Genomic DNA, 11642 nt, shown 5'->3' on the forward strand with positions numbered 1-11642 from the left:
TTGAAGTCTTGTTCAACTTCTGTGGGTCTCCAAGCTTGAGTGGGAGGCTAGGTGCTGGTAGTGTTAATGATAGTTGATGATTGGCTGGATGTTTGATCATGTCTTCAAGTGGGAGATTGTTGAGATATGAAAACAATTTTAGAGTTGCAGTAAAAAATGACCCGGAAGGTTTTGGGTCCCGCCCAACAGAGGTTTTAGCGTTTTTTAGGATTTTCTAGTATTAGCTTACTTGCACATATAAAAGCAAAGCTAGGGCTGCCTCCTTTTGTAACTCTGACATATTTTCATTATATTGAAACACCCCAGCACCCCTGTGGACGTACGATTAAGCAATCAGCTTAAGTCGGAACCACGTAATCTCTGTGTCTTGTTCTTTTCTTGTTTTATATTGTTTTTTGTTCTTGATTTGTTCTTCAATTGTGTGCGTTTGCTTGTGGGTTTGGACGTTCGAATCCCCAACACACCAGCCCTACGCCGTGTACACAAAAGCCGACCACAAGACCTCCTCCGTGTCATTGGGCACCGGCCACACCGTGGCATGAATCCCATTTGATAAACGTAGGGTTAGGATCTTGTTTGGAAGCATTAAGAACTTCAGTTGGTGGAATTGCAGAATTACTCTCAAATTCAAACAAAGAATTGACTCTTAAAGCATTCATGCAAAATAATCCGAGGACTCTAATTTGATGGTGATAAAAGGACTGAAAAATGGCAATAATAAGAAAGGAAAGAGATTGAGGCAAGTACTCTGTTGATGCAGACGCCATTGAAGAACAGATGCAGAGGTTCATGATTGTAAAGATTGAAGACGAAGATGAACCAGATCGAGAATCACGCCCTAAATCTCCTCTGATACCACGACAACTTTCCAGAGAATGAAGAGGAATTTCGTTACTTGAGTTCTTGAATAGTAGTAGTAGTAGTAGTACAAGTTTTAAATAGTTCACTTTTGGAATTGGAAGGAGAAAAAGGATCTTGCCAGCTCAGCACCAACGGTTCTAGGCGGCGGGACCCACTTCCCTGCAATCAGTTATAACGGTTTGCTTGTTTAGCATCTAAAGGCTACTTGCACAACATTTTCTTAAAAAATACAGTAACTTCTTACTTTACATTTTTAAATTTAAAAATAACGTAAATGAAAAATAATTTTTTTGATTTTTTTTTTTGGCATCGTTCAAAAATTCAAATATTTCAAACAAGATCCATATTACATATTTTTAGATTTCAATAAGTTTATTATTTTTGAGCTTGAAATTGCATTCTTTCTTAGATTTCAGTAAGTACTTATTATGAGTTCGGAACACAAGTTCGGTAGCAGGAGAACATTCTGCATTAAAACTCTATTGGTTGCCAAGAAAATAAAGAAAAAAGAAGACAAATTAATATGTCGCGAATTATTATGCACTAGTGAATGCCCGTTGAAAATAAGTCGATTTATTTTACTTTTTCTGCTAAAAAGTGGTTATTTTTCAAAATACTTGGGTAAAAATAAAAAAAATTTACTTTTCCGATTTCTCTCTTCAAAACGAATCAATAATCCACAAAAGTTTGGCGCAAAATCAACAAATGTGAGAAAAATTTAAATAATGACAAACTAAATTATTTTAAGATAAGTTTAAAAGAACGTAGCCTAAATTACGATGATGGATGAGATAATAAGAACAAAATTCGTTAAGAAAGGGAACTCCTAATCTCAGTAATTTAGAGAGAGAGAGAGAGAGAGAGAAAGAGAGAGAGAGTGTGTGTGTGTGTGTGTGTGTGTGATGCGGTGCGCATAGAGGAGGAGTTCCACCTCAAGCCTACTAGTCGGTCTTTTCGTAAATAAGTGACCGAGGCTTTTGGTTTTGGGCCCACTTGGATTCGATCCGGAACGGCCCAATGGTCAGGACACATCGCCTTCGGCCATGTGCCGCATGTTTTTTAACCTGTTTCGGCCGTTTAGGGCTCCCAATGGTCAATTTTGCCGTTTTAGGAAAGTCCAATAACGTTTGTTCTTGTTGGAGAAGTTTTATTTTTTCTTATATTTTCAAAATACGTAATAATTTCAGAACTTTCCGAAATTAGTGTTTTTTCCTTTTCCTAGTAGGGTTAGGGTTTGTTTTCGTATTTATAGTGTTTTTTCCTTTTCCTAGTAGGGTTAGGATTTGTTTTCGTATTTAAGGAGTTGTTAGCCTTAGGGCTGGTCAGTTTTGATTAATTATTGAATGACAAAGAGTCTTGAGAGAGTTTCTCTATATCTATCCCGTTTGTGATTGTCCATGTTGCACGTTAGTTCTTTGATTCATAGTTCTGCCCTGCATCAAAGAGAGAGAGAGAGAGAGAGAGAGAGAGAAAGAGAGAGAGAGAGAGAGAGAGAGAGAGAGAGAGAGAGAGAGAGAGATTGGAAATGACCTTAATAATTAAGGAAAATAATCTATGTTATTTATATATAATTATGGGTATAATAGGGCAACAATGCATTTTAAGGATGGAAACATAAATAGTGATGACAACATTAATGCGCACTTAAGGGCTCCAAAATAGAAGAAGAAATAAAATAGCCATCCTGTTTGGAATACTTATTTATATCACCGTCCTAATAAGTTTGAATCATTAAGTTGGCATCGTCAAATTCAAATAAATTCCAAACCACCCTTTCTCTCTCCTAATTTTCTAAATATTTCTCTCTTCAAATCTTTCCTAATTTATCTCAATTTCACTCTCCTATCTTTCAAATCTTCTTCTTTTCCAATCTTTCTCTTTCCTAATCTTATCTCCCCAAAAATTTCAAAACCAAATTTAAATTAGATTTGTAAAATAAATCATGAAAATCACGCATTGAAAATCGACCATAATTGCAATTTTCTCTACCTCTCCAAATTTTCAAATATTGTTAATTTCGAAAATAATTCATGTTTCTACAATCGATTTGTACAATGAAACATATGTGTTCAAATCGATCATGATTATCACGAGATATTTTATGCACAATTTTATACCATGAAAATTGAGGACCAAATTACGACAACCATTTCATGATAGTTTTCTGCAAATTCACCATGTTTTATTATGACACATTTTGCCACAAAATTAGAGTCAAACTATGTATTCAAATCAAATCAACTATACTTATCATGAAAAATTTCAACAATTTACCATGAAATTTGAAGCTAAAAATATTGTACACAAAACAAATTTTTAACAAACATGACAAATAAGTTTAAAGCATGATAAAATGGGTCACATATTTATACGACACGACAACACAAATACAAATACTACAAAAGATGAGTGAAATGAACAACGTGCACACGAGGACATGGACCAATTACTAGTAAGGTGAAACATTTTTCAAACAAAACATGATAAATTGACAAATGGATTCAGATCTGAAAAAAACCCATGAAGGACATGAACCGGTAGAGTGAAACTTCATCGTTCATCAACTCAACGTACGACAACCACTTATCAGGGGAAAAAAATGTAAGCCACCCAAGGTTTATATCTAGAAAAAACCCCAAGTGCCAGCCCCCTTAAGAATCGATCTCATCCACCACCTTAGCCTGCCACTGTTGCTGAACGACAATGGTGGAGGATGTTGCCATCTTTCCATCTTTGGACCAAAAGGGGTGAGTTATTCTTGAGATTCCCACCTAAAAGAGTGGACCGAGATCATGGGCCAATTCTAATTTTCAGTTAAAAAATGGTCATAAAACTATAATAAAGGGTGAAATAGGTATTATTTAAATATGAGGATAATAAGATAAGTTTTCAAATACAATAGGATGAATACCTAAGTATCTATATATGTAGCGGATAAAAAAAAAAAAGTATCTATATATGTAGGGCAGAACTCCTATTTAAGTTTCCAAAATAGAACGCCTATTTATTTATTTTTTTGTATTTATTAGTACTACAATATTTTTTTAATATTCACCCACCCAAAGTTAAAAACTTCCATCTATCCCTGTAGACAAACACAATAGGTGGCCTCTTAAAAGCACTAGTTTAACAGTTAGGAGCTTCCCCCAATCCAAACCCGATTCAAATCCATCATTCTTTGCCAATCCCTTTCCTTTGATGCATTGGATTAGATCGGGATCTGGTGGCTAGGCTATTTATACCCACAGGTGGCCTAGCTATGAATAGGAAAAGTAGCAATGGCGACGGAGAAGAAGAAGAATCGAAAAATAAGGGCATCCGACGGCGGCAGCAGCAACTACAACAGCAGCGGTGACGGTGAAGGTGGAATGTTTTCAGCACCAGTGCTCCCCCACGAATTGGTGGCTGCGGAAGTTCTGACAAGGCTTCCGGCCAAGTCTCTGATGCGGCTCAAGTGCGTGTCCAGGCTCTGGCTCTCCACCATCATCGACCTTGGCTTTTGCAAGGCCCACAGAGTTCGTTCCCGGCCCCACAGCCGCACCGGCCTATTGATCGTGGCTCCCGACGAAGAACACTAAGGGTTAGGGTTCTTCCTCGCAACCCCCTCCCGCCCCGCTGTATCACTAGCACCGCCTCTTGTCAAACCCCTCGGTCCCTACTACAGGGATGTATTTGATTTGCTCCACCACCAATTCACGCTTTCCAACCGGGCACACGACGGAGTAACCGAGGTCGCCGCCGAGAGCGGCCATCTCATTTGTCTCTACACAGCTAATCGGGCGTGGTTATGCAGCATCTCCACCGGTGAAATTATGGAGCTTCCTTCTCCTTCCCCCTCCTCTGAAAATGGTGCAGCAATCTACTACAAGTATTACCTTGGTTACGATTATTATATCGAGAGATTCAAGGTGCTTAGGGTATGCTCGATTCAAGGTGCCCTCTTTTGTATCTCACAGTGCGAGATCCTTACCCTGGGTGGTCAGGAGGACGAGGCCTCGTGGAGGAAACTCGACAGAGCTCCACCCATCCACATAATAGGTGGGAACAACGACAACTCTGTTTACATTCATGGCGCTCGCCATTGGTGGCATCCAGCGGATGCTTCTTGGTTCGTTTCTGTTTTGAAGATGAGGAATTCCAACTGATTGAACTGCCACCAGGGTTTCCAGAACTAGGGGGTTCATTACATGAATTTAGAGGCGTTGTGGCTCTAGTAACCGGGGTAATGGATTGGAAATTACACATGTGGGTACTTTGTCGTAAGTGTGACGATGAAGAAAAATGGTCTGAAGAATGGTCTGAGCGCACCCTCCGCATCCCATATGCTTTTGCGGACCGTGGATGTTGCTTGCTTGGGAACCTCCCAACAGGTTTGATGTTAATGACTGGTACTTCTATAGAACAAGAAGACGAACAACAACAAGAACAATTGGAGGAAGAAGTGGTGTACAACAGTAAGTCAACCCTCAAGGCCACCCTTCCTATTTATTCATATGATCTCCTCTTTAAAAAGTTTGATGAATTTGTAATTGGAAACCCATTCTTGTCTACTTCCCTAGTTGGAAAGGACAAGTCCAAACTTCACATATACAGTTATGAGGAAGATATCAGACCATTAAATCTTGTTATTAGCAACCCCTTTGGGGACTAGAATAGCCACATGTCTCTAGTGTCTATGGCATGTCAATGTCAAATCTCGTTGCCACAATTGTCAAGTTATAATAATGTCTTTCCACCTTTGAAAGTGTGTACAACATCAAAAGAAGCAGAAGTTATGCCAAACAAGCTAAACCGACCGTTGAAAAGGAAAACGTCTAAAATGACTAATACCACATGTTAAAATGACTGCCAAATGCCATGACTCAATACGATCTTCTGTAGCATATACAACAGAACTGTTGCTCTCAGTAATAGAAGAAGAAAAAAAGAAATGTAGTTCTTTGAGTATGAACACGACCAGATTCATTGGTGCTTCTGTTGCTACAGAAATGTCGTTCTTTGAGTGTGAACACAACCAGTTCTTTTAGTTTGAAAAACGACCAGTTCTTTGGTGCTTCACTAGCGACAGAAGCACTAATGAATCTGGTCGTGTTCATACTCAAAGAACTATATTCCTTTCTTTTTTTCTTTTTGTATTACTGAGTGCAACAGTTCTTGTATATACTAGAGAAGCTCGTAGTCATGGCATTTGGCAGTCATTTTAACTTGTGATATCAATAATAAGCTTATGAGGTTCTTTCTCATGCCATTAGTGTTCTAAATGGCGGCCGCCTAGGCGCTTGGAGGTGCCCTGCCGCCACGCCAATACCCCTTGGCGTTTGATTTGGCGCCCAGGGAGATTTGGCAGTGTTTGGCGGCCGCCTAGGCCTTGGCAGTCTTGGCGGCGTCTTTGGAGGCCTTTGGCAGCCTAAAATGTATAGTATTAAACTAATGGAGATCAAGTTTTGGAATGGTATAGAGGAGAAGAGTTAGAGGAAGGAGATGAACTTTGAACTTGGCATTAGGGATCTCGGATCTCGTTTATTTCTACTTATTGTCTTATTCAACTTATTTGCTAGTTGCTACTACTTAATTTCATTTGGGTTTGTAATTTGAAGTTTGAACATTAAACTTTGCATTATGGTTATTTCTACTTATTGTCTTATTCAACTTATTTGCTAGTTGCTACTACTTAATTTCATTTGGGTTTGTACTTTGAAGTTTGAACTTGCATTATGGATACATGGAATATAGTTTATTGGATAATGGTTTGTTCAAAAATAAAAAATAAAAAATCGCTGAATTGCTTGGTGCCGCCTAGGCGGCTTGGCTCTTGGAGGTGGGTCTTCGCCCGACTACCGCCAAGCGCCAGTTAGAACTTTCCTTCTGACTTTTTATTGCTGTAAGCGTGTAAGCGAATAGTATTAAATACTTGGGATAAATTCAAAGATGATTTTTGTCATGGATATGGAATTCCATTTTTCCCCCTTCTCTAACCACAAGGCTTTATTAGCTTTCCTCTTTTTACACTCATGAAGAGAAACAAATCCAAATCCCATCTGCTCGCCGATTTTTCGGAAGTATTTAAGGTGGCATGTTGCATTGCTTCCTGCATATTTGTATTGGATTCATGTTTATGAGGGATACCCTAAGAGAATTTGAAGATACACAAAAATCTCTTTGAACTGATGGATGTTTAACTAAATGTCTTGGTCAATTACCACAATTTAGTGAGAAAGAAAGGGAGATGTATTTTGGTCAATGAACCATACTGCAAACAAATGGATTGGTTCTGATATATTCATATGGATTTGGATAAAATGGCGGAGATGGATTCAAATCTAAAAGTGATTTCAAAAGTAGAATTCTAAATTCGTTGAGTTGCAATACTTTTTTTTTTAAATTTAGACACCTTGAAGTTGTCTAGGATTGTTTGGTACACTTTATTTGGTTGCCAAAAATACCAACTATATAGAATCCTATGGTTTGCTTGTTTTGTTGAAGAAAACTCAACTGTACCGAGTACATGTGTTACACTGGGCTTAGTCTTATTTGTCTATGAATGAAATAAGTCATTCCAAGTGATGAATTGTGTTTGTCCTAAGCTTTACGTCTGAAGTATCTATTTATTGAGTCTTCTCTTTGTTGTCTCAGCAAGTATAGAAATTTTTGCTGTTGGTTGCATCTAAATGTAGAATCTTGTTGTTGGGATATTATGTATGCAACTGTGCAAGTGCAGTAAACAATACCATGAGTCAGCTAATTTGAGCAGGTGAAAATGTGTTTAGCGTAGTTAAAGAGGAAAACTAGCAGTATAGTAGCTTTTGTTCGTTTGTACCTAATCCTTTGTTTGGGTTGGCAATTAGCATGGTTTGTGCATAGACAAGGAAAAGGGTATATTAAAGGCTTAGCCATCATTTTGATCCATAGAACAGCTGGATTGCAGCTTGATAATTGCCATGATTGGGAAGTTATAACGTGGCCTTGCATTATCAGTATATGCATGTGCCATGGTCATTTTCTGTTGCTGTGTTCATGTAGCCTTAAGCTCAGTGCTCCTGCCCAATCTTGTTTGCCTTGACAGTGATAATGTTTATGTATAGGGATCAATCAAAGGGGGGCATAAGGAGGCGATCGTGCCTCCAAAGTTCAACAAAACCCTCATATTTTACGTATAACTTGTTAGATAAATCACGGAATTAGAGTTTGCACCCCCAAAGTAGGAATCATGGATCCGTCCCTGCATATGTGGATGTCTCTGTACATTTCCTTAATTGTTTCTCTTTTTCCAATTGCCACCCCTCAATTCTTTTCCAGATTCCGGTCAGGGTCTGGGTTTGGAAGAAAAGAGTAAGGGGGAGGGGAGTGGTATTGGGGGTGGAAGGGGGTTTAGTAATCCTCACCTCAATATACTTGTTCACTGTGTAAATTGATGCCTATAGTGGGTAAACAATGGAGGTTTGCAGGCAGTTAAGGAGTGTCCAGTTGGGATAAACCATGTTTTGCTTGCTTGCTACTCTGTATCTACTGGATTGCAGCTTGCTAATTCGGTTGTTGTGACATTTCCAAAGCTTCGGTTCCTGCTTTTAGGTCTTTCACGGTGAAAGAGTAGGTTAGTATTAAGGCCATGCACCTTTAAAAGGGCACTTTCTTTGACGAGGATCTAAATTTCTGCTTCAAGCTTTATATTTGGTGTGTATTTTAAGGATGTGTTCTTACCGAAAGATAGAAAAATGCCTGGTGGGCTAACATAAGGGATGAGATTAGTCATGACTCATGCCACGTTGGAAGAATAAAATGTTAGATTTCTTGGAGGGTTCTAACCTAAAACCAATTGGCAATAGGTGGAGTAGCCTCTAGAATTTATTAACCAAGCTTGGATGGCTTAGATGAGCGATGTGGGACAAGTCTAACACTCCCCTTCACGTGCAACCCGGATGCACGTGGAGGTGACAGACCAGGAGCTGACTGACTGACTCGGGCGACAGAGATGACAGAGACTTTCCTACGAGAGGTGAGGCGACCCAAGACCTAGCTCTGATACCATGTTAGATTTCTTGGAGGGTTCCAACCAAAAACCAATTGGCAATAGATGGAATAGCCTCTAGAATTTATTAACCAAGTTTGGATGGCTTAGATGAGCGATGTGGGACAAGTGTAACATAAAATACTTCCTTTTATAGAGAATTCAGTGTCAGATATGTTAGCTGTTAATGGATTCTTTTATGGTTTCTTATACTGGTGTCTCTTGATTCTGTTATGAGTTGAGGGTCAGATATTTTATTTGCTGTACATTAGTGAATTTCAATATTTCGTCACCAACATAATTTCACTGTTTTGCCTTCCCTCTACTTGTTCTCCAACTTGGATTTTATCAGTTGCTTTCATTTTGTCTCCTTTAAATATTCTCCAAGCCTTTTTGGCAGAGGATACAGTAATTTCAAAAGTGCTGAAGTTTGGTTCCTAAAGTTATCTATGGTGCATGGGTAGTCATTGTGTTTTCATGTAAAGGCGCTGGTAATAAGGGTTTGTTTCAACACTTCTATGGGATCGCCCCTTATTCTTTTGTTAGTCTGGTGAGCTATTACTTAGCTATTCCTATTTATATCTCCTTTGCCTACATTATTGATGAGCACAACAACAACAGCAATAACAACAAAAACAATAAATTGCTAGATGAGGGTATTTTGGTAATTGCAGATATTCTCATCAAGAGCAGCATGGTTCATAAAAGGATTGGTAGACCACGGGTCATCCATGGTAGTATGGTAGTTCAAGGGTCAGCATGAATCTAGTTTTTGCAATAACATACATCTAGATGCATTAAGCACATTGTAGAAGGTTCAATGTATGCATTAAACACATTTTTAGCTCTCTCTCTCTCTCTCTCTCTCTCTCTCTCTCTCTCTCTCATTGTTGTTGTATTGTGAGATTTTTAACCCTCGATTATGTGTGAGAGAGAAGTCCACGGAGAACAATCTCTCACTTGCGACCATTGTCGTGCGGTGAGTTACTGCAGTGCCCTTTGCCAGAAGCAACACTGGAAGGAAACGCATAAAACATTGTGCGGGCTTTACAAGGGGATGATGGAAAGAGAAGAAGAGTTGTAAGTGAAGATCTTCATCTTCCCTTATTCAGCCGACCTGCTTCGTAAGTGGCTTGAATCGTTAGGTATCCTTCAAAAGGGAATGTGGCGCCGGAAGTGCAGTTGTTTTTCCCATTGCCCTTTTGGTCTGCTTCCTGCTAAAGGTGGACTTTGGGATTCTTGGGGTGGGTTTGATGATGATGAGTATCCAGCTGATTCACCTTTAACAGTTGGGCTTTTAAGTCCCATCCTTCTCTGTGGGTGGTTGGAGTACTATATTCTTCGCTCACTTCCAGTGTCAAGTCCCGTTTCTAACATTTTCTCCCACTCATTGACACTTTATTACATACTAACCTCACTGAGTATCAGTACAAACTACAAAGAACCGCTTACTCAATGGCAAAGAGGTGGTTCTTCACTATCTTGGGACAGTAGGGGAATTGGTTATGTACTTAAGGGCACAGGCAATATACAGATAGTAATGGTGGGGCCTGGAGTTCCGATGAATTTGTCTGGGACAACTTCGGGGATAAGTAGCCGAGTGAGGGTGTATCTTGTGAGGGGCCTTTATCAGGAGGAAGCAACTTACCGTTCTTCTCCCCATGTAGTTGTCGGACTAAATTGTAGATTGGAGAACTATGAGAGTTGGGTTGGTGGCTTGCACCTGATCAAGGCCATGGGTGTTTCGGCATTTTTCACTGATCCGTCGGAAATTTCTTGTCGTAATGCTGAACAAGTGCCTCAGAGTGCTGGACTGCATGTTACTCAACTTTTGACACCAAACCCTTTTCGATCACCGTCGAGGAATCATGGAACTTGTAACAATCTTCCGTCATATAGCAATGGATTTTTGTTTGGAGTGAATACATGATCTCGAAACCTAGAGGGATTGAATCAAAGTCTCTTCAACTGAGTTCAACCCTGCTTTGCCGTAATGTATTGAAACCTTGCTTTTATATTGCTGTTGTCAGTCTATGGGTGATTGCTGTAGAGTTTATCTATCTATCTTTGATAAGTAGTAAATTTGATGCCGAGCAAAAAAAAAAAGTAGTAAATTTGTTGAAAATGCATGAAGGGGCCACCCACACGCTGTAGAGTTTACTTATGTCTTGATTGAATACCTTCTGGTGGGTATATGCCAAATTTCTATTTCTTCAATTGGGTAGAAATGGATTTCCACTGTCTCGTAAGTAGAGATTTATGCCCAATATTGTCGTCGTCGTCGTCATCATCAAAGCCTTCTCTATACAGAAACTCGCTCCCAATGCATTTCTGCTTATTTATAGTTCATCGACAGTAGTTGGGCTATACCGCTGATCTTAGTTCGTATAACATTGCCCGGCATTTTAGACAAAATGGGTGATTCTTTTGAGAAAACAAAAGTCTGTAAAAACTTGGAGAGTTCGTAGTAAATTTATTCGACTTATTTTTGGCTGTTGCTAGATGTGACAAAGGACATGAGGTGGCTGACGCCAATATCAAAACTTCTAGGGAGAATGAGAAATACTTTTTTCAAAGGTAAGCTGTGAAAATCGAAATAGGGGAAGCTCTTGAAATCTCAAAGGGAAAACTTTTTTTTCTACTTGCGCTGAATTCCCGTATCCAGTGGCTACTGATATCTCTGTTCTAATGCTTCTATTGGAAAATTAGGATGATACAAAATGAACCTTCTACTACTCCCTAACCTGAAATCAGGTTGATATGGTCCGAAGGGAGC

The 11642-nt window shown here is 39.3% G+C and overlaps 1 protein-coding gene across 2 annotated transcripts; it reads left to right on the forward strand.

The window, feature by feature from the left end:
• The first annotated feature begins 4780 nt into the window (after window positions 1–4780).
• On the forward strand, window positions 4781–10879 carry LOC131313436 (uncharacterized). Of its 2 annotated transcripts, none has more exons than XM_058341743.1 (2): window positions 4781–5315; window positions 9860–10879. In XM_058341743.1, exons 1-2 carry the CDS (start codon window positions 4781–4783, stop codon window positions 9925–9927), a joined length of 603 nt encoding a protein of 200 aa, XP_058197726.1. In that variant the 3' UTR covers window positions 9928–10879. The 2 variants fall into 2 exon arrangements, with proteins under 2 accessions (XP_058197726.1, XP_058197725.1); XM_058341742.1 differs by having other exon boundaries at window positions 5177–5315.
• The last annotated feature ends 763 nt before the right edge of the window (window positions 10880–11642 follow it).

This window comes from Rhododendron vialii, chromosome 13a (genome assembly GCF_030253575.1).
Source record: "Rhododendron vialii isolate Sample 1 chromosome 13a, ASM3025357v1".
In the NCBI taxonomy this organism is placed as follows: domain Eukaryota; kingdom Viridiplantae; phylum Streptophyta; class Magnoliopsida; order Ericales; family Ericaceae; genus Rhododendron; species Rhododendron vialii.